Source organism: Bombyx mori, chromosome 23 (genome assembly GCF_030269925.1).
Source record: "Bombyx mori chromosome 23, ASM3026992v2".
In the NCBI taxonomy this organism is placed as follows: Eukaryota; Metazoa; Arthropoda; class Insecta; order Lepidoptera; family Bombycidae; genus Bombyx; species Bombyx mori.
The window spans coordinates 10,760,470-10,785,296 of record NC_085129.1 but is presented as its reverse complement, the minus strand read 5'-3'; the positions used below and the strand labels follow the sequence as shown (position 1 = coordinate 10,785,296).

General features: G+C 38.9%; 1 protein-coding gene across 1 annotated transcript; it reads right to left on the bottom strand.

The window, feature by feature from the left end:
• Nucleotides 1-260: 260 nt before the first annotated feature.
• LOC134201165 (uncharacterized) lies at nt 261-23,435 on the bottom strand. The gene is made up of 3 exons (XM_062675486.1): nt 23,421-23,435; nt 22,301-22,851; nt 261-315 (listed from the first exon to the last, which is right to left on the bottom strand). The coding sequence occupies exons 1-3, from the start codon at nt 23,433-23,435 to the stop codon at nt 261-263; spliced, it is 621 nt and encodes a 206-aa protein (XP_062531470.1).
• Between the last annotated feature and the right edge of the window lie 1,392 nt (nt 23,436-24,827).

Genomic DNA, 24,827 nt, shown 5'->3' with positions numbered 1-24,827 from the left:
ACTTAGACTATATATAAATAATAAAAATCTTACGTTACGGACGTTTTTTCCCGGTTATGGTACCCCTCCGCATCGTCCCATAAGGAAATTCGTTCCAAAAATAGTGTTGCTAGTAACTATAATTCCCTTGCTGTCGATTCCGAGTCAGCGACTCCTACCGAGAATGACCGCGAATAGTAAATATCTTTCACGTCTGCGTGTACTTGTTCTTTTTTGTCCAAATTTTAGATTGCGACAGTTTAGATTTTCTATGACTCAAGTCACCATTGGTTAGGGTTCCAGACTGAGAAATTCTCGAGTATCCTGTACCGCTTCCTGAACACAGTTGAATGTCTCATTAGGTGCTCATCATGTTCAAGAAATATTACTGGTCAAATCGACAACAGTAGTCATATGGGTCAGGTCTAAACGTTTCATCAATCTATCCTTTTTTGTCTTATGGGGAATGGTATTAACTACCGAGACGGCACGACGCGCAAGCCGATCCCTGAAGATACTAGTCAATTTATTTAATAAAGGATTCGATAATAGTAACTGTTTGTTGATGAGGAAAAAATACAAAATGATTTATTTTTATTTTTTATTGCTAGATGGGTGGACGAGCTCACAGCCCACCTGGTGTAAGTGGTTACTGGAGCCCATAGACATCTTCGACGTAAATGCGCCAGACACCTTGAGGTATAAGTTCTAAGGTCTCAAGTATAGTTACAACGGCTGCCCCACCCTTCAAACCGAAACGCATTACGCACGCAGAAATAGGCGGGGCGGTGGTACCTACCCGCGCGGACCCACGATAGGTCCTACCACCAGTAAAAACTTACAATAGGTCCTACCACCAGTTGTTATTTATATCTTAGTATTATTGAATTTAAGAAGGATTACTGATAGTTAGTTTACATGAATATTTTTCTTTTAATGCTACGTTATGTGTGCAATATAAACACTAATTTTGTTTTTATAATATATTCTAATTTAGGAACAACGTTTTGTAGCAACTACTTTCAAATTTCAGCACGGTTATTAGAATAATGGTCTTAAAGTATTTCATAACATCAAAAGGATTTCTTTTATGACATTTAGCTTCTTGAACCCTAAAAAGAAAATAGTAATGAAATCTGTGTCTTTTAATGTTAACATCAAATGTTTATAGATAACAAACATAAGTGGAAGTCTCCATTCCGCAAACCGTTCATATGTTGGCATTAGCAACGGAGCGCCGAAAAATATGAGAATTTAGCGCAGATATATTTGAATTGTGTTTTCAAGGGTTTCCCAAACAGCGTGAAGTAAGAAAAACATTCAAGTGCTTGTTTTGTCCGCTTACAAAAATATTCATTGTTGGACGTCGGTATGTCATTGTGTTACATCATCTATGAAAATTTTGTCAATGGACAAGCCCAACGTTTTAAGTGGCTTTATGTTTTGAATTCATAGATTGTTCGATTCACGACAGAAGACGCAATTTAAAATGAATGATTTTATGGGGACTTTTATGTTTGACAATGCTGAGCTTGGAACCTATCAAGTCGTTTACATTTATTTCCTAAAAGAATTACATAGAGGTACATAAATCAACTCAAAAAGACTCAAAGTGAATTTATGGTAAATTATTGAATGTCATTAGATATTGAAATTGGGCTGTTTCTGTTTAATAAACTTTAATTATTTTGGTCGTTTAATAGTAGTGATGTATGTAGGTAATTCGAGTTCTGGGGCAAATATTATTTTATCCCAGCAAAACTGACCTTAATATTTTGGAGAAGGGAAAATTTCGTAAAGTTTCATGACAAAATTGCGTGCGACTGCGCATCATTTATTATTAATAACTATACGATTTACGTAATTACCAATAGCGAGTCCTTATTGAAAATATTATTGTAAATAATTAACGATCTCGGTCTAGTAGGGTAGACGAAATGTTAATAAAGGGTGACAATTTGAAGGCGGATGACGGAATTAACGATTTTGCACACTGATGTGGCAATTTGAACAACATTCCAACCGTCAAAACCTTATCATGTTTTCAAATCAATATCAGTACAGACTTTTTATTTTTTTCCTTGTCTCGATCTAATTTCAATTAGGATTGTAGTAAATCATGTAATTTATCACTCTACGCGAATACTCAATAATTATCAAATTATTATCGTATTTCATGATCATGAAAAACATCATAATTTTTTGAATATTTTGTGTGTTGAATTGAATTGCAAAATGCATGTGTTTTTACTGGTGGTAGGACCTCTTGTGAGTCCGCACGGGTAGGTACCACCACCCCGCTTATTTCTGCCGTGAAGCAGTAATGCATTTCGGTTTGAAGGGTGGAGCAGCCGTTATGACTATACTGAGACCTTAGAACTTATATCTCAAGGTGTGTGGCGCATTTACGTTGTAGATGTCTATGGGCTTCAGTAACCACTTAACACCAGGTGGGCTGTGAGCTCGTCCACACGTCTAAGCAATAAAAAAAAATAAAAAAATGTTCGTCTACATTCATCTAGTCTGTGGCGTGTTAAGAAAATTGAACATAAGCGCTCACGTATTAAGGCGCATGTTGTCGATTAATATGTTTACTGATTCTAACTTATGTACTGACGTGCTAACTACAGAAAACACAGCGAGATATGAGCACTGTGCATGCTAGTATTCGTTTACACCTAATTAAACAACAGCATTTCTTGTATTGCCCTACGATTAGACACTAGAACCACGCTGCCTTAAATTCCGGCTTAACATTTGTTTTAAAGTTAATCATAACATAAAATTAAATAAAAATAACAATTCAGTTTTGCATTCAGTTATATTATAATTTACTTTACGGATAGCTTTTGATATTTGTGAGCTAGCATGGGTGGGAATCACCACCCTGCCTATTTCTGTATGCCGTTGTACTGTAAAAACGGAGACTTACAACTCTTGTGTCAAAATGGTTGGCGGCTTTTACGTTGTTGTCTGTGGGCTCCAGTGACCACTTAACAGCGGATGGGACGCGAGCTCGTCCACCTTTCTAAGCAATAAATAAATTAAAAATTAAATGCTCAGCCAACTAGTGATACGAATGAGATATGGGGTAGTTTTTAATGTATAAATCCTAATTTAACAGTGTTGACGAATATAATATATAGTTAGTTATATTGATTGAATATAATGAATATATTGATATAGACCATGTACATCAATTTACTGTACTGATAATTACGGTAACATTAAGGTTATTTGAAAACGACCCAAGTATTAACCGGAGCCCACGGCACACAACGTGCAGACGTCTCGGATCTTATACACAAAATTGAGATCTCAATTCTATTAAATCAAAAGGTACAAGGAATAACATTGTCACTCAGTTTTACCTAAATATAATTTACAATGTACCATGTACCTGTCGATATGTGCCCTAATGCTATTCGAATATGAACGATAATCGTGGAAGAGATGTATAGAATATTTTTAATACAAACCAGTGCGGATTCAGAAAACGTAACAATTGTGTTTATTTAAAAGCGGAGCTATGAATAGTTGACGAAAAAGGGCGCTTTTAGGTACCTCAAGCACCGGTCATCGTTCTCGTCGAGCCCGTGCTAGGGTTCGTGTTAGCAACGTCATCAGGTTTGAGCCCCGTGAGCTCACCTACTAACTCGGTGAATCTAGAATCCCGCGAGGTTATTAGAATAGGTAGGAAAAAAAATATACGAAAAAGTAAGTTTTCGGTTCTGACTATCGCATTCACATACACACGCCTTAAATGTCTACGTCACGATCAATTTAAAATTTTTACAGAATAATTTATCCGCAATCACTGTTGGAGAGAATTACTTGCCGATGGATACGCACCATTTATAACTAAATTCCCTTAAATATTAGACGATTTTAATTTCAATTGTAAACACACTAAAAGTGTTGTATTTGAAAGGTCCGCAATAAATGAGTGGACTTTTCTAGTTATTAAATTCTATAATCTACTATTATTCGATTACTGAAGTTTTTGTTCAAGGCCAATGGTAATGCTACCCCATAGGTAGCCTTGGATTACTACTAGCCACCGTCAATTGCGCATTGGAATGCTCATTTTTCAGAATATAACGTAGTATTGTTTTAAGGCAGATATAGAGTTGTGGTGTTACGTGCTCACAATGATACGACATCTTCAATAAGCATGAAATACACACATTTGGTGATAGAATTAGCACTAGTGAGTTTCACGCAAGCGCTAACACGTTATTGGATATAAAATAAAATCTTCAGTACGATTCTTCAATACGGATAAGAGGAATTGAATGAAGCGACGAAAAAAAACCTTAATTTACATTACGTTAATCAAAGTACATGATGCGTCTGCCAACTAGTTTAGGTTCTAAGTGTTTGACCAAACATTTGGACCGGTTCCAACGGGCACAAAAGTACCCAGATGCATGTTTGAGCCTTATGAATTTTTAATGCTTAAAAATATTTTATATCCATTATGAGGATGTAACCTTATACTGTTGAGAATTGAGACGTCCATACTTCAGGTATTAATTGATATTGTCTCAATTATATTTTTATGTGAACTAGCTCAGGCCCCATCTGATGTAAAGTGGCTATTGGAACTCAGCATTTCGGATTGCAGGATAGGACAACCACATCATAATTGTTACTTCTGTTATATCTATGCACTCGTTATCTACTTAAGACGGGACAGGCGGTGAGTTCTTCTGCCTATCAAGATCAGTATATAATTTAACATTGTGTTATGAAAATCTCGAACATTCCATTTTGAAGCGTGGTATACTAGTTACATAACACAAATTTCTACTTCAAACTCGCGTTATAAGGCGGTTTTCGGTAATGACGTGATGTCTCAAATTTCGGGTAACTATTTAAAAGGTGCATATGAGCAGCACCACAGGGAAAATCACAAAGCACAATCGCTTTCTGTAATAACATAGTAGCTTTACTGATATTCTATGAAATATAGAATTAAACTCGAATAAGTATGAAGATGAAAATATAACAGTTAAAATCCAAGAATTCCAACACCGCCTAGCGTTTGTTGAATGTTCCGCCAGCTTATACGAGCACCAACTAAAATAAGCGGTCAAACAATAACCCCGCCGCGACTCAGTGCCTTAATAATCTAACGTACAAGGAAAATGTAGTGGTCTGTCAATATTCTTCGCAAATGAGGGTTCCTGGAATATATCCGATTCACACGAATACGCGTAACTATATGAATCCACTTTCTAAATTTCGATTAACATAACGTTTGTTTGAAAGTAAATATTTATTATAAACATATTCTAAAACTAGCACTCGAATTGTTTTAAGTAAATACTCATAAACATTCTGAATGCAAATGATTACATAAATGTCATATAATGTGGATTTTGGTTCATGACCTTAGTGGCGACATCTCTATTTCTATAAGTGAACTATTGAATGCTTCGAAATTCTTCTTCTGAAAACGCAATTTACATGTTTGTTTTATTAAGTATTTTTCACGAGAAACTAGCGTACATACAAACCACCGTTGTGTTTCAAAATGTCAGCTATCAATTAACCATCCCATAATGAGTGGCTGTAATTTTTTTTACTTTAGTAGAAAGGTACAAACATGTTTTAGTCACAGCTTTGGGACGAAAAAAAAGAAGTTGGAACGCTATCGTTTGAACTCGTGATCTTAATCAAATATCAATTAAATCTATTCAAAAATGTATACCAGTGATGGATCTTTTAAAATCATGCCACCCTTTAACGCAATTTTGACATCGGCTCAGTTAGGTACGTTGCATCTCCAAACACATTCAACCATTCAACCCTTCCATCCGAGCCTGACAAAAAATACTTTGCTTTGTAAATATTAGTCGTCCAGTGTCTTATTGTACGCCACAAGTTACAAGAGAAAATATATTTAAATGACTTCGACGATTTGCATGTGAATTTCACTAAATCATATCTAAAAAGTTACATAAAAGCGTTTGCAAAAGTTTTTACTTTATTTTCGAGAATTTTCCGAAGGCTGAGCAAAACATTTTTTTTCAGAAACAGAGTGTTATAGTGTTCGTCTTTCTTAAATTGGAACAAACGTCAAAATGTATTGTATTGGTTTTTCGTCCTTTTAACGCCACTCTCCTGTTTGAAGTCTTCGGATATTACATGTCCATTAGTTCGCTTGCGGATATGTCAGGATGATTGACTATGAGATGGAGACGTGTAGCGTATTTTTTTAAGAAATGGCGCCACACCGTTGCTTTCTTTAATATAATTTTTTTAAAGAGTTCAATGTCCTCTTCGTTTTAAGCGATTAATGGAAGTCATTGTCAAGGTAGACAGTGACTACGTTGTACCTGTAATATTGTTGATGTTCGCTCGGTTATACAGTTTAATTGACTTAATGAATTTTAACATTATGTCACTTGTTAGCCGGTGGTATTCAAATTGTACCTTTTCCATTTCTATGGGCTCCGGTATAGAAATCATCTAATTGGGTCGGGATTTCGATTCGGTGCTATATTCGGCGAAACACTGCTCTTGCTAAGATAAATGTTAGCAAATTCTTTCAGGTTGAGCCTCGTAAGCTCGCCTACCAGTCACGGTGAAGTCCGAATAGCCCCTTGAGACTATAGGCAAATAACAAAAAAAAATAGCGCCTGAAATTTAGAGCAATGAATTACAAATCAACCACACGCTTATTAAAATAAAAAATGAAATTTTAACATTGATAATAAGACGTATAAAAGTCTATTTTTTATTCAAGCAGATTTTTATATTCGATTTTAAATCGTAATGACTTGATTATTATAGATTCTGCATGCAGTTTGATCGGCGGAAACTCAGAGCTCACTTTTCGAAATTACATTCAAAATATTACTAAATCTGTAGGTATATTTAATAAAAATGACTTGTTCTGAAAGAAACAGGTCTGTGTTACCAAGCATTAGCCAAATTCTCAGTGATAAGATACGCTATTCAATTAACTTCTGGTAATCTGACTATTGCGTTTTATTAGTAATAAGGTACGTTGTTTTTTTTTTTTCGAAAATAAGCAAATTTATAACCAAATACAATTGTTGAAATCTATCCAACGGTTATTGCGGCTTTCTACATTTTTATTTATACGGATTAGGCGAACGACATTGCAAGAGTGTCACTGCGTGGTGTTTATTTCTACAGAATTCAGTTAAGTAATAGTGAGCCTAATAGTGAGTTTCTATCGTCTCTAATTTCCAAGGGCTAGCTAAGCCTCTGCCTATGGAATAATTTCTTAACATTCATAATCGGTTAACTTCGACAGTTCCGGAGTCGAACCAACTAAAACCTCCTGTCGCTCAGAGCTCATAATCATAAAAAGGCAAAGGCGGGAAAGTGAAGCGTTTAGTGCGGAGCACATTTCTCCCATCACCCTAACTATACTGAATGTAACTGAACTAAATGTAACTATACTGAGGCCTTAAAACTTGTATCTCAAGATGGGTGGCGCATTTACGTTGTAGATGTCTATGGGCTCCAGTAACCACTTAACACCAGATGGGCTGTGAGCTCGTCCAGCCATCTAAGCAATAAAAATAAAAAATAAAAAAACCAAAAAAAATCCCTCCGCCTTGGGACGCCGGACCGGCGGTCATCGGCGCCACGACTACCAGCCCTCTCTGTATGTACGAGAGCTACCAAATTTATTAATCGACATATCTATATTTATCACTATGGCAATTGTTGGCACGCAGGCTATTATCATGCAACAATTAGACGTAATACCACCTAGTCTCCAAATATCACCAACGAGGAAACAAAAACATTTCTTTTGCATTACTTCATACGTATATAAATACATATTGTAGGTATTTCAAGTATGTTTTATATATAAATTATTTATTCTTATCTATGTGTAACGAAACAAAATTATTATTACGTTACATTGTGTATTTGTATGTATATTTATAAACGTATATGTAAGGAATAGTGTTGGTATATGTATGAATGTGTGTGTATGTGTATACATATACATATTTTAATTGATTGGTACACCGTCTGTAATTAGTTTCCAAACGATTCTTTTCTACTTGATGATCGTCTGAAAGAAATCGCTCTTAGCGATAAGACCGCCAATTGTACTTTTTTTTTGTATTTAATGTTTCGCATTGTTTCTTTTGTTGGTGTACAATAAATAATTTTCTCCCTCCCCCTCTCTCTCTCTTTCTCTCTCTCTCTTTCTCATATTTCCAATATTCGTAGCGCCATCAAGGTTTCTTGTTATTATTTGCCTATCCCCATTACGTTTCTGGACAAAAGACGTCGAGTGTTTGGTCTCTGTGAAGAGGTCCACAATGTGCCGTTCAAATACCGAGGGTTCCCACGCTCGTAGGTTTGTTTAGTACCAATATTAGAGATAAATTGGGTGATTATTAGCCAGTATTATATCTATTTGAAACCTTTATCGCTCAAATAGCTAGTAGTTGTAACAATAAGTCGCTCCTGATGGCGATTCAATTGTTTTTTTTATAAAATTTTTTCTGTGCCTTTGTAGGCAGACGAGCATACGGCCCACCTGATGGTGAGTGGTTACCGTCGCCCATGGACTTCAGCAATGCCAGGGGCAGAGCCAAGCCGCTGCCTACCGCTCTGTAACTGAAACATACTTTTATTTTTAAATAGCGTTCTCGCTTACGTAACGGACGGAACTAAACGAATCCGCAGAAGTCAAAAGCTGGCCATAAAAATACCTCAAACCTAGTCGTTTGCAGCATTGTGATCCGCCATACATACTTTCTTACCCTATGAATACAAGCTCACTGAGTTTCACGCCGGATCTTCTCAATGGATCGCGTTTACAATCCGGTGGTAGATACTGCTTTTTTTTCTTTTTTTTTTCCCTACGTATGCTGATAGCCTTGAGAGGCTATTTCAGCTTCACCCTAACGTGTGTAGGTGAGCTCACGGGGCTCAAACCGGAGAGTTGCTAACACTGACCCTAGCAAGAGCAGTGCTTCGCAGAATCTACCACCGGATCGGAAACGCGACCCACTGAGAAGATCCGGCGAGAAACTCAGTGGGCTAAAAGATACTGCGAAGCACGGCTATAGCTACGGCTAGTGTTAGCGATATCCTCTGGTTAGAGCAACATGAGCTCACCTACTTGTTACGTTACGCTGATATATAGCTTTTCAAGGCTATCAGCTTTGGTAGGGAAAAAAGTGTACGTTTAGATTTTCGCGGGTATCCCACAAGATCGCATAACTTTGATCAGGGTCAGTCGCCAATTAGTGTTATAGTTTCGAAGCCATTTTGCTTAATCTATATCAGTATTGGAGTCGATGGTAAATGTGATTTTTTTTTAATAGTAAATTTGAAGTAACTCCGTTAAAAATGGCTTCAATTTTACAATGTGTTCATGGTTAAGAATAAATCACAGCCGACATATTTGTTGTTGCGAGTGGATGTTTAAGGTTAGGTCACTTAAGGTGCTTTCAGACTACGCTAAACTTTAGTGCGATATAGTATAGCCTGTACTTAACAAGCCTACAATAATATATAGTACAGTACTGTGTGAACGTGTCCATAACAATGTATGGTGTGCAATATTGTTCTGCTATGAGCTATATACTATATGCTATTATATTATAGCGTAGTCTGAAAGCGCCCTTAAGTTTATCGTTGTTATCATTTTTTGGTTTTATAGGTTGTTAATCTCGCTGCAGAATTAGTGGAGCGATATTAAAACTATCATTAGTCGAAAATAATATTGTAATGAGTATTGATAAACCGGATTAGTAAATCCGTGGGTCGGATAAAAACATTTTTTTTTTCGAACTTTGAAAGGGAAGTAAGCTATAATTTATCCAGTGCTATCTCTGACTTATGATTATCCAGCTGGCGTGAATCGTTAGTTATTATGTAGGTAAAGGTTTTGACTGATATCAAAATAGCGTTCTCAACAATGAATACGTATACCTATAACTACTTCATATTTATTAAAATTGTCGCACCGATTGAAAATGGTTTAATAAAGTAATATTATATTATGAAAAGTACCAGCTCTGGGGTGATGGAGAGTATTTTGGAAGAGAATATGAGCCCTGAACACGTAACACCAATAAGAGTTAGCTTTTATTTTATTACGTAGACAGATAAACGAACCGTGAGTCTGTTTGTTGTTAATGTTACCGATACCCATAGAAATTAGAGCGTGAATGCCTATCTTGAGGTCTATATGTATAGCATTAAGATTGTTTCCAGCCGTTGAAACGGAGCACTGCCTTGTAGCAGAAAAAAAAAACAGATTAGTGAAATATAGTTCTATCACCAATAACAAAGCAGTTTTTTTATTATCCCAACACAGACTATTATCGACAAAAAATTAAACGGTAGCCAACAAAGCTAGAAACATCGTATCAAAATCGATAACTCAGCGCCTGTAGTACGTAGAAGATCCGATAAGTGGTAAATGAGTTTTAAAACAAACTTATCTCGATGCTGTTGCGATCAAAGCCACCATTAATAATAAACAGAATAATGGCGTCATTACCTGAAGCCTGGACCACCCAATACCTTCAATTCTACGTGGAGTATATTCTGTGATCGTAAACTACACAGATAAGAAATGAAAATAATGAGAAAATGAAACCGAAAAATTAAGAGAAATGACCCTTGAATAATAATTGTGGGCTTCTACTTGTAAGTTATTTGCATATGATATGAGGAGCTAATGGGTGTTAGATACGATTTTTTCACTGGATATTCCACGCATGAACATGCACAAACTTTATTAACATAGATAACGGCGGATGAGTAATAATAATGAGATAAATTTTAAACAAGTTTTCAATACAAGTGTACGATTTATAATGAATAAAAAAAAATACGTTGAACATCCCGCATTCCTAAGACATTCGGTGTGTAACATCTGACATTTTCGCGTTAAGAGTCTTTTCTTGTTTCGCCATTTATATATACTCCTGTCGTTAGTTAAAATATGTGACAATTTATTGCGTTTTTATATAAGTTATATGTAAAAGATTTTTTTATTGTTGTTTGCAGAAAATGACAAGGAATTTCGACAAAAAGCTCTTCAGATCTGTCGTTGATTTACGTATAATCTCGCGATAGATCGTTGTGATACATTGACATGTTATTGCTTAAATTAAATTTAACTCTCAACTGGATAATGGAATGATGCAATTTGTTTTTTTATTTATATGAATGTCGGAGAAACCACAATTGTTAACACTATCGTCAGACACCACAGGGGCGAATAGGGTGATCGAGCTTAGCAATCGAAAACGAATGACAGTTCCCAGGACGGAGACACCGCTCTTCAAGAAGGCTGGTTGGTAAGTGTGATGGGGTCTATGCGCCTCCACCGCCTAGGCTCTATGGTAGCACGAAGTTAGCCGAATTCCGACGATACCCCAATCGTGCTGCCATCTCTCGGGAATCGTGCTGCGTTTCGTTTAGCTACCAAATTAATATACTTAAGTATATATATATATATATATATCTTTTCTCCTGCCTACGACCACCCCCCCAACCCCCGCCAGGGCTTCGCCCCTGGACCCCGGTTCGGTACTCCACGGGTGCTAAGTTTTTTACAATGTCGAACTTTCGGCCTGTTAGTAGAGAAAATTTTTTATGTGCAGCGCGGGAAAAAAGTAGGACATCTCATCCCGCGTGTTTGCCACCCGACCCGAAGGCACAATGTACTATTCCAATGATCCAATGATCTTACACACACAATCAGTTTTTAAAACTGTTTTGATACTTACTACATATAAAACTAGATAACTGTACCAAAAATCACATTATTAATCCATGCATCCACATTTTCGGAGGCGTTTCTCCGAGCAATGAGCATATTTAAGGGGCACTATTTAAGATAATTTATAGCCATTTAATTATACAGTTTAAAACCAATTACACGAAATTTCGAGGTAATTCATACAATTTTTCGAGAGAAGCTTTACTGTCATAATTTAAAAATTTAAAGCACGACACAAGAATTTACGTTGATATTTATTATTTCATTAGCAAGAAATCAATTTTTATTGCACAACATCCGTGATCATATGAATTGATTTATTTGTTTAGGTTAACAAGCGGGTGATGATGTACGTAGCAATTATTGGAAATTCATATTAGAAAGAGTGTTACTTAAAACATTTACTTTCTCTTTTCATCTACATTATTTTGTGAATACATAAACGGGTGAACAATCTCAAGGTCCACCTGGTGCTTAGTTATTACCGAAGCCAATAGATGTCACAACGCTACCACATACCTTGAGACATAATATAAAGTACATACCTATAACAGGTCCTCCACATTTCAAAGCGGAACGTTGGGCTGCTTCTTGGCAGAAATACGGCAGGGTGGTGGTGGAAACTACCCATGCGGACTCACAAGATGTCCTAAGTATAGGCGCAGAGAAATAGTGAGAAATTTACAGAAGAGACCACCACAAAAAGGGAGAGAAGAATGTACGAAATGATCCGTATGTGGCCCTGACAAAACCGTTTTCCTAAAGGCCTACGCAGACTGGGACGGCATGGCAAAGGACTTTGCCGTCAGTCAGCGCACATTAGCCGCTTAGATACCGCGGCATTCCAGCGTCTTGCCCTAGACTCACAAGACGCCCTACCTTCAGTGGTTATGCAAATTCAATTTCTTAGGAAGCAGTATTTCATCATAGGTACCACCACCCTGTCTATTTCTGCCGTAAAGCAGTAATGCGTTTCGGTTTGAAGGGTGGGGCTGCCGTTGTGACTATACTGAGACCTTAGAATTCATATCTCAAGGTGGGTGGCGGCATTTACGTTGTAGATATCTATGGGCTCCGGTAACCACTTTGCACCAGGTTGTCTGCAAGCTCGTCCACACATACATGCAATAAAAATAAAAATAACCTCTCTCCTGTTGGTTAAGACCTCTAGCTCGGCCCACCAGTTCTTTTGAAGCTGTAAGGCCAACAGCAATAACTTCCAAACACTAAACACTTCATACCGGGCTATCTGCGAGTTTGTCTCTCCATTGAACGCAATAAAATAATTTGTAGACAAAACAACGAATAATTTTACTACTACATATATTAACTTCGAAAAGCAAAACGTTCATAAAAAGTCGTCATCCCTGTAGCGATTTCCTTTAAGCCGTAAGAAAACTAAAGTTAAAGAGAAACTTTTAAAGAAGTATGTATCTACTCTTATTGTTGTCAAATAAAGACTAAAATCATATTAGCAGCTTCTGTTTATGTTTCAAGTTTCAATTAGAGTTGTATATTTCGCCCAATCTATTCTTAAAAATATTTAATATTGGTGCCTTAACAGCTTTTAATTAACATGAAATCAGAGGAAGTGTGAAAGTAGCCCCGGTAATCAACAAATTGAAGAGCGGACGGTTAGCGTGGCATGGACATGTGATGCGTAGAGAGAACATGCATGTGACTAGGAGAGGTATGGAAATGGTAGTACAAGGTAGAGGGGGAAGAGGTCGACCGAAGAAGACATGGATGGAGTGTGTGAATGACGATATTAGAGAGAGAGGAGTGAGTGTTGAGATGACGGCTGATAGAAGAGAATGGAAGAGAAAAAATTGCTGTGCCGACCCCACCTAGTGGGATAAGGTGGAGAAAAAAATTTATTAAATAACAACCCGGTGAAATCATAACGATTAGGTAGACAAAAAAAAATATTGACTATTAAATAATACAATTCTCATAGTGAACAATTGCTGTGAATCATGGGTACAGAATAAACAAAAAAAAATCAATAGTTAAATAGACCTGAAAAAGAATTTGCATGCCTAGCTTAAACAAACATTCTCTTAGCCTTGGCTGCATTATTTTACGTCCCACGCGCAATAAAACAATTAAAATTAATAATTCAATATTGAAATCGTTATAACGAGGTCGTGACGTCTGTATGATTTAGTGATATTAATCAAGTAAAATTTTAGCATTCTTTTTATTTTATTCTGTTAGTTAATACGTTAACATGTACGATAGAATTTTTTGAATATTTTTTTTTTGTATTTATCTGATAAATAAAATTCGAGGTTAATCAGTTAAAACAATTTTCACTCATTAGTGTACCTTTTTTTTTTTTTTTGTCAGGATGAAATCACCGGACTTCCGCCCTCCACTGGGGATGGAGGGCGGGGCATGTCGGAGTTGAACCGACTAAAACTTCCTGTCGCTCAACAACCAGCATCCAAACCTCGCATGAGACAGAACTCATGAAAAGGCAAAGGGGGGAAAGTGAAGCGTTTAGTGCGGAGCACATCTCTCCCATCACCCTCCCCCTCGGGACGCCGGACTGGCGGTCGTCGGCGCCACGACCACCAGTCCTCTCGGTCGTCGGCGCCACGACCACCAGTCCTCTCGGTCGGCAGGCTATCCGAAGCCCACCTAGATGGCGCCGATTAGAATGGTCTACCCTCGGAATACCCCGCTGGGTCAGAACCAGCGTGGGTTGAGGATAGCCGGCCTTCCATCACCCGGACGCTCTTGCATAAAACGCGTGCAGAGCAGCTTGCACGTCGTCTTCTTAGGTCCCCTTCGCCGGTCCCCAGGCCGACATGTGAGAGAGACCCGAAACACTTAGAGGGCCAGGGCTTGGGCGAAATCCGCCTCCCTGGCCCCCCATTAGTGTACCTTAGCGTATGACGTTTGTAGATTTTGGTGACCCAAATCATCAGATACGTCTTGTAGATATTTATGTTCTATTTAGCGCAACCAGCGTATTGTACAGCATTTATTTATATATTTTATATTGTAGATATGAAAACACCCTCTCTATTATATAAGTATACTAGCGACCCGCCCTCGCTTCGCTTCGGAAACTGTAATTTATTATTGATTTCTCCACTATTTAATGGATGTTATTATACATATAAACCTTCCTCTTCAATCACTCTATCTATTAAAACAAAACTGCATCAAAATCCGTTGCGTAGTATTAAAGATTTAAGCATATATAGGAATATAGGGTCAGAGAAAGCGACTTTGTTTTATCATCATCATCATCATCATCAACAGCCCACAGTCGTCCACTGCTGGACATAGGCCTCTCCCAATCCACACCACTGAGCATACTATGTAGTGATTATATTTTACATTAATTTACTGACGAGATCGTGATACATATATTTTACTGACGATCGCTGGAGCAGACGGGTTCTCGAGTGGAGATCGCGCAGCGGAAGACGTAACGTGGGACGTCCCCTGGTTAGGTGGTGCGATGACCTCCGAACGGTGGCCGGCAAGGAGTGGATGAGGAGAGCCGTAGACCGGGCTCAGTGGTGTCGATTGGGAGAGGCCTATGTCCAGCAGTGGACGACTGTGGGCTGTTGATGATGATGATGATGATGATGATATTTTACAAGTTTTCACGAGTATCAAACGTCATCAGTAATAAAATATCGTTACAGCAGTGGCTAGTCAATTGCAATTTTACATTTTATCTAGTTTATTAATCGTATTTTTTTTACAAATGATCTTTTCCGAAATCTTATCTTTACGTAACCTTGGCAGGTTTAATCATTCATTATGATCGTTTATGTTTATCACGTTAACATTCTTTAACGTACTGATTTTCCGAGAGTTTATTCATGTTTTATTAAATTCGCATATCTTAAAGTATTGTAAATGAATGTTAACAATGTTACTGTGAATCAAAATATTAGCAGTATTTCATAATAATGCCTTAAATGAGTATATTGTGGAAGCTAAGGATTAAGAGACGCGAATTGATGAATTACGATATAGGTTAGAGCCATTTAAAATGAATTAATTTTGAGGAATGAATTCAATTAAACATCTTTCGCGCATTGCTCATTATGTGCGGAAGCCAGGCGCAGGGCTGACCACCAGGCCGGGAGTTAGGCCTGCCCCCCAGCCGGAAAGAACGCAGACCGAAATCGGCGCCGCCAAGCCAAGCAGCGCCAAAATAAGCTGTTGGCTGGGGGAGCACCAGCCAGCATTTGGTCCCCACTGAGGCGTTCGCGCCCGATAGCGGGGGCAGCGGGGACGAGGCGATGGATGTGTTCCAGCCTTAATGGATCACACCTATCGCTTCCTCCAAGGAAATTTGAACGACTTCGCCGGGACTCAGGATGTGCTGTTCCAACCATGGCGGAGCGGTCAATTGACGTGGCTGTGGTCACCGAGCCGTACTTTGTTCCCCCAGCGGACGACTGTTTGGGGACGGAAGGAGCAGAACATGGAAAGACCCTTGGAAAGGCGCTCGAAGCGGATTCCTACGGGCCCATACAGGCGATTGCGCGGCCAGCTCTGCCTAGTACTTGTCGAGCTTAAAAGCACCGAGAGGGGATCGGGAGGATCCGAAAAGATACGTTTTGGGCGAAGGCGGCTTTGCTTTGCCCTGTCACCTGGGTCTGATATATAGTTAGCAATGGCCGCAATAAGAGGGTTATCGTGTCGCCCCCTTTATACAAAGTAGAATTTTGATCATTTAATTTAACAATCACATTTTTGGTACAAATTGCCTTTAATTTTAATATCATAGACTATACAAGTCATTATATTAAACGCACAATGTAAGTCGAAATATTTTCAGTTAATTCACAATACCATATGAAGACTAAAGATCGTTCAACTCAAGAGCTTTTTCACTGCTTAATATTCATACTTCCAAGAGTCTCGAGGTGATAATTTGATTTCATGGGGTTCGTAGGCGAGCTTACGGAGCCTGACCGACTTTGTTAACATCTGCCCTAGTAAGAGCAGTGTTTTGCTTAATGAGAAGATCCGGCGAGGATCATTGTGGGTTGTGCCTGTGGATTCAGTTGTACGTCGAACTCTTGCACTCGACGAGTTCGACAAGTAAATTTCATTACAAACTTACGCATAAATATTACTGCTTGTAGATTTTTATTAAAACTAATAAACATATCGCATTAATAGATCTGTATTTGAATTCCAATAAAGAACTTTTCTCCACTGTTCTATGAGAAACACGACATATGTCAGATCAAATTATTTTATGTTCCAAGCTTATCGCACCTCGAGCTAAATTATATGAATATACATAGGAACAACTGAATAATAAAGGGCCCGTTGTGTTTTTGAAAGATAAAAAAACCGGTACTAGTTGGCCAAGACTGAACCATTATTCGAAAACCCGTTGCGGTGTTCATTGGACCAGTTGACAAATTATATAATATTTCGTATTAATTACTTTTGGAAATCTCAATAATTAACATACAATATGAACTCGGGCAACAGTGGCGCCGATACGCCTACGCTAAATAGATTGAAAAAGCCATTTGGTGCATCTGTATTTGAATAATTTAGCAGTAGTTGTTCGAGAAACAACCGGCTATGTATTTGTTGTTGTTCTTAGAGATCCGGTATTTTCTGTGAATTCATGTTTCTAAATATTTGGTTTGTTATCGGGAAAGATTTAGAAAGTAAAGAAGCACCGCTTGAAAAATTAACACCACATTAAAATAGCTGAATTAGTTGCTTATATTAATATAATGACGATAAAAAACGCGAGATTTGAAGTTGTTGTGGCCTAATGAATAAGACGCCGGTATATAGGTGCCTACGTATTGACCGATGCAACGGTGGCGGTGTTCGAATCCCACAGGGAGGGATAAATATTAGCAATGCTACGTGCTTCACAAATTCACGATTGACTTCTACGGTGAAGGAACAGCATCGTGTAATAAAATATAAATATAATACAAAACCCCCAAAAATTATAATTGGCGTTTTTACTGCTTTAGGGCCGTCTTGTGAGCACACATGGGTACGCCCACTGAGCTTCTCGCCGGACCTTCCAAGTGGGTCGCGATTCCGATCCTGTGGCAGATTCTGCGAAGTACTGCTCTTACTAGGGCTAGTGTTAGCAAATTCTCTCAGGTTAAGCTCGTGAGCTCACCGTGAGCCCCTCCGGGCGTTGCTGAAATAGCCTCTTAGGCTACCAGCGAATAGGTAGGGGGAAAAGCATGGACAGGTACCGCTAACCTGCCTATTTCTGTCGGAAGGCAGTAACATGTGTCAGGTTGAAAGGTGAGGCGGTCTTTGCACCGTTCGACTGAGACTTGGAACCCATGTTTCAAGGTGGGTGGCAGTTTCTACGCTGTTGGTGTCTCTGGGATTTGGTAACCATTTAACACCAGAAGGCCCTGAACTTGTCCATCCATCTAAGCAAACAAAAATATAAATTATTTTTTGGCCGTGAAAGTAGTTTTAATCGTATCTATAACTCACGAAAAAAGAAGAAAATATGATTAGATTGGTTTTTTAAATTTTAAGAAAATAGAATGAAACTTTCATTTGGGATGCAAAAATTTTACGTTCAATCATGCAAATAAAAGTCAACTACTTATAAGTTTAGATGAACAGATATGTAAAAAAATGTTTAAAAACATTTAATAAGGATTAATTCATAAATCAGTGTATTCGGTAGGAATATTCTTGAGTTGTTTTAATATTTTCACTTGTCGTGGCTTAAATGATAAGTCGTGCTAAGGCGTGCCAGGTGTGCTCAAGCGCTTGTCAAGCGATGCGATTATGTTAATACTCAAATCTCTCAAGCAATTATCAATTTTTGTAACGGAATACGCACTATCTTAGTACATCTAACGTACATCCAATACGTCTAAGTTCATCTATACATATGACTTTCACGATAAAGGAATAGCATCGTGCAATACAATTTGGAATTAAATAAATTTTGTGGAATTGCTGGCGATAGGGAGTCTTTATAACCCGTGCGGGTAGGTACCACCGCCTATTTGTGTTTTTTAAAGGCAAAGTAGTTATGCGTTTCGCTTTGAAGATTGGGCCGGCCTTTGTACTACTAACCTTAGCTTAAATCTAATATATAAAATTCTCGTGTCACAATGTTCGTTCCCATACTCCTCCGAAACCGCTTGACCGATTCTCATGAAATCTAATATATAAAATTCTTGTGTCACAATGTTCGTTCCCATACTCCTCCGAAACCACTTGACCGATTCTCATGAAATTTTTTATGCATATTCAGTAAGCCTGAGAATCGGCTACTATCTATTTTTCATACCCCTAAGTGATTAGGGTTGTCCACCCCTAACAAATTTTTTTATTTGGACTTTTTTTTTGTTATAATGGGGTATTATGTGATTGAATGAGGTTTTGTTATTTTTATTATATATTCCCTCATCGTTCACAGCACTACATACCTCTTTCACTCATTTACCACATCCTTACACACTTACAATAAGTTAGTTTTTTTTTTCTACACTAGAAATTCCCTAGAAATCTTATATATGGCAAAACAATGTTTTCCGGGTCAGCTAGTGATCTATAAAACTATGTATGAAATTTGGATGCTGCTAATTCTAACGCAAGAATTCGCCAAATTATAAGTCAACGTACTCGCCAAATTCTTCGTTAAATTTTTAATTATAATCTACATTACAAAATAAATTACACAGTTCCAATTTTCAAATAATTGTATCAATAAACGAAACATTCAACATTCTAGCTTCAAGTAGATAAATTTATAATCTTTTATAAAGATAATTTTTAATTTCAATAACAAAAAAATTGCTTATAGCAGAGCTTAGTGTATCGAATTTAAAATCGAACGATACGAAAATAATCTTCATAATCTTATCGTTTTTATTTTCGTGAATGAAACTTGCGATGCGTTTCATAAATTAATATTATGCAATATTTTTGGCTTGTGTCCATAAATTTATTATTATTTATTATCTCTACAATACATAAACACTCGACAATGAGTGTCGAATTAATGTGTTGAATGAATTACAATTAAAGTGCATATTTCGTCAAGGAGATTTATTTATGTTCTCTTAGGAATTGATTCTTGAATAGATGATATTTTTAAGATTTGTGACTTCTGAAATTTAAAAATTAACCATAAGTTTCATATGTTCATTAATTAGGTGAAAAAATTTAATTAAGACGATTTCACGTTAGTCTGTGCTTTATTCAGAGATTTATTTTGCTTCAACCGCAGGATTACGGACGAAGATTAGGTGTTCACGATTATTGAGAACAAGCCTGAACGGTTGTCTGACTCTGTTGATGCCAATCTATTATTCTACATACTTATTTGTTGTTATTACAAAAAAAAAAATACGCTACCGCAATTCCTATTCAGTGATACTCGGTTCGGCTGTTAACAATTCCCGCCTAACCTAAAAAAATATTACAATATATACTTACATAATTAAATTAAAATTAAAAAAAAATTATTTAAATTATACAAACATACTTAATAATAAATAAGGATCTTTCTCTGTGTTATCGATGCTACGAGAAATTGTACTTCCAAAACTCGAGTACTGAACACTTTTATTTGGATTCGAAAGTACTAGCTTTGATCGGTAAAGGAATCTCGATTTTTGGATAACTACTAAGCCATTGAGATGGTCTAAATTATCGAAATAATCTACAGTAAATATATTAAAATAATTTTAAGGACTTGCTCTGATTTTTTTCTATATTAACAAATACCGATATTCTTATTCTAGAAAGTTCATTGAAAATTTGCAGTTTCATAGAAACTCAAATGGGTAATTAATTAGTTTAATTTACTAGAATACTAGTTGCGCGCTACGTTGTGATTCGGAAAACAAAATTCTTTCTCATTATTATTAGCTCATGTTCTTCTGCTATTCACTTACGTTATTAGACACGGGTGTTTTACGCATTATTTTGCGTTCCCGTTTCGATCAGCTCGCGAGGCATATTTTCGAGAAAATACACAAGTTTTAAAGTTTATTAATTTATGTTTACACGACTTTATACAGTTATTATGATAATGCGTATAGAATTACGTGGACGGTCACGTTTCAAAAGGGGCCGTTATGAAACAATTATGTTGATATTTGTAGCGCTGGTGGTCTGACGATGGATCGTAATAAACGTCATATTTGAATTACATAACACTGTATCGTGTTTTTTTTTTTTAAGTTAGCCTATTAACGTCTTACTTACCTGCTCGTGTCATTTGAGCCAGTTACATTATTAGTGCAGCCACGTCAGGGCACTCCAAGCTCGAACTGTTCTATCTCTCTTCACAAATTTTGATGTGAAACATCTATAGCCGCACGTAAAACGGATTTCTGGCGTGGCGGCGCATGCCATGGCGACGCGTCGCCACGCTATGTGATAGTATATATATACAGTCTATATGCAGTAGTGTGTACGGTGTGGCGACGCGTCGCCATGCGCAATCGACTGTGCGATTCTCTGTGTTTTACTTGAAAACAAATTATTTTTTCGTAATATTTTATTTTATCATTATGACATATTTAGTTCCTATCACAATTGTTCTTTTCTGCATATTACTTTTACAAAATAATGTCGATGTTTCACATCTACCAGGCGTCCCGTGACGGGTCACATTTTTTTAATTACCATAAAAATATCACGATTAAATAAATATTAAACGGTACAAATAGAAAAACCACAATGCGAATATGACTACCCTTTTTTTTTTTTTTTTTTTTTTTAACGCTGGGGAATCCATTTACGGATACCCGGTCCGGGGGGGTAACGAACCGGGTTATGTCGGACTCCGGCGCCTCCTGAGAGGAAGAGGGGGACGAGAAGGTCCTCCACCTCCCCGAATTCCTCGCAAGAGACTACGCCTTGAAAAAGGCGCGCGAAGCACTTGCTCCGCAGAACGACTACCGACTAAACCCCATCGAGCTCCACCACACCGGCTATACCAGACATACGGTACCGCAGTGCGCGCCGAAAGTCTGCCTTCGCCGGTACCCGTCCTGATGATAAGACGGGATTTCATCTCCGGGAAAATCCCGAAGGACGTCATTTCGGGAGATACACCGTGGGCGGCGCACAGGAGCCACCTTGCACCGCCCCACCACCGGACCGACAGTCGAGTACCGGGCGCCCCCGCACCCGCCACCTGATAGTCCCTACGGGGGCTGAGCGGGAGCTTCACGCCCGCGCCGGCCATCCCGCCTTCTGCGCTGAGGTGCTGAAGAGGGATCCCACTCCCTTTCACGCTCCTCAGCCTCACGGGACGCCATTACCAGGTCACAAAACCTGGCCATGGCCTCCCACGAGCCCTGATCCTCTAACATGCGGGCGACGACAGCCCGCAGGGAGAGGTTTCTCCCCAGCACCGCGACGAGATCTCGCCGCGAGTGCTCCCAACGCGGGCACGTTTCGAGCGCGTGCTGCGCGTCATCGTCCGGGTGCCCGCACTGGTGGCAGCCCGGGTGTGGCTCTCTCCTGCAGACCTTCCACAGGTACCTCCCGAAACAGCCATGTCCCGAGAGGACCTGCGCAAGGTGAAAGGAGAGTACGCCGTGACGCCGATCCGACCATGCCTCCAGCACGGGCACCAGGGCCTCGAGGGTGCGCCGGCGGGTGGCCGAAGTTTGGCCAAGTTCTTTCAGCAATCGCTCTCTCCACTTAGCGTATGCTACATGACGCGCAGCACGCTTCCACCGACCGACAGCCGACGGGCCGGGCGACCGCCCCCGACTCAAGGCCTGCGCCTTACGCCGATATACCGCAACCAAGATTTCGGCCTCGAGGTCCCAGGGTAGGGATCCGGCGAGAGCGCAGGCCACATCTTGAGAGATGGTGCGGTACCCCCTGATGACCCTCACCGCAAGCGCCCGCTGAGCTCTATGCAGCAGAGCCGCGTTTCTCGCGGAGAGTGCGGGCGACCACACGGGAGCACCGTACAGGGCCATACTGCGCACCACCCCAAGGTACAGTCGCCGAGTACCGGCGCTGCATCCTCCGACGTTGGGAAGAAGACGGGTCAGCGCACCTGCCGCCCCCATGAGCCTCGGAACCAGCGCTTTAAAATGGTGGTCGAATCTCCATTTGCTGTCCAGCATGAGGCCCAAATACTTGAGCTTCGTCTGGACAGCAATGGTGACACCCCCGACTACGAGATTCGCGCCTTGAGGTGGCCCTTTCCGAGCTGAGTGGAAGCACACTGCTTCGGATTTTTGGAGGGCCACCTCGAGGCCGAGTCTCTTTATTCGTCTTACCACAGTTGCCACTGCAGCCACAACCAGGACGGCTGCTGACCGGTAGTCGTCTCCGCGAGCCGTCACCAGCGTGTCGTCAGCGTAGCAAACCACTTCGACGCCAGGCAGGTTAGCCCCGCGGAGGACCCAGTCAAAGCCTATATTCCAAAGGAGTGGATCCAGTACCGACCCTTGTGGAACCCCACGCGACACTGTTTTTCGTCCCCACCCACTCCGCTCGGGGAAGATCACCGCCCGCCCTGAGAGATAATCCTCAATCAAATTACGGAGACCGGTGGGGACGCGGTGAAACCGTAATGACTCCACGATCGTGCTCCAGGGGATCGTGTTGAAAGCGTTGGCAATATCAATCGATACAGCCAACAGTACACCTCCCCCAGAGCACGCCTGGTCGGAAAGATCGCGGACCCGTAAGACCGCGTCCACGGTCGACCGACCTCTCCGGAAGCCATATTGGTTGGACGCGAGATCCGGCCCAATGTTCTCCAGGTGGAATATGACTACCCTACTTGAAACACAAAGACGAGTCTTCAGTTGTATACTAAATGTAATGTGTATGTAGTAATAAACACAACGATACCACATTTTAAAAGCGGAACAAAATATATTTAAGACAAATTATATTAAATTAAATTTGTCAATCAGAACGTCCATACTCACTCATCTTACGTAGAACCTTTAAATTTCTATATTTTCCAGCAGTATTGAGTATGATATTTAAAAATCTCAACTAGGTATATTCACAGAATTATTATTCATTAAAATTTCACAGGAAATATACCGAAAAGTTAGGAAGTGTTTTTTCTTTTCATCTTTAATTTTTCGTAAATCATTTCCATATTAAAAACAACTTTTACGGTTTACGTTTTAATATCTCATTTTTCATTTTCATTAAATCAATTCCGATGTTACAACCTCAAGACACTATTAGTTCGTCCCACGTAAAATGAAAAGTAAATATCTAAAATGAATTTTTATAAAAAAAAAATAAGCAAAAGCTATCACAAAATTCAATATATAACAAACACTCTAATCCTCCATCACCAGGAAAACGGTAAAGCAGCTTCAATTATACCTATATTATAAAAATAGTTATAAGAGTAATGTTCGTTGTAAAAAATCACTATCAGACTCTTCTTACTCACAGCTACAAATTACATAACCAACAAAATAATTAATACTCCTCGGCGAGATCGTAATGAAAACGATGCGCAAAATAAAGCAAGCTTAATAGCACGCTGATTGCACGTTTATTGATATCCGTTTTATTGAGTTCCGAGGAAGATTCCGTAATTACAAACTATTTAACACTTTGATTCATTGCTGTTAAGTACGGGTGAGAAACGATATGAAATGGTATTTTTCACACGTATTTATAGCACGAGAATAAAAATATGCAATTAAATTTATAAGTACATAATTTTTTTTGTTCGATATATTGATTGTTGAATTGGAGATTGCACGCCTAGTGTTGCGGCAGTCGGTATCTTAGGAATCCATCTTGTTGCGTTATTACTCATTCATTTTTATCTTCGTCTTTACTTCGTCTTTTTACAACCAAATAAAGATTTGAAGAAGAGAAGAAAGAAGCAACCAAGAAGCAATTAAAACGCAATCAAATCTTTATTTGGTTGTGAAATATCGACAACAATTAGAGGAATCTTCTTAGAGTTGGTTGTACAGCTTAATTGCTAACGACGACTTCACGACCCTCCTGATGTTAGGCGTCACCGGAGCCCATAGTCATCAACAACGCAAATACCGCTACTCACGTTGAGACATGAGTTATGAATCTCGATTTTTATACTACGACTTTTATTAATAATTCAGATTCTATGAACTAA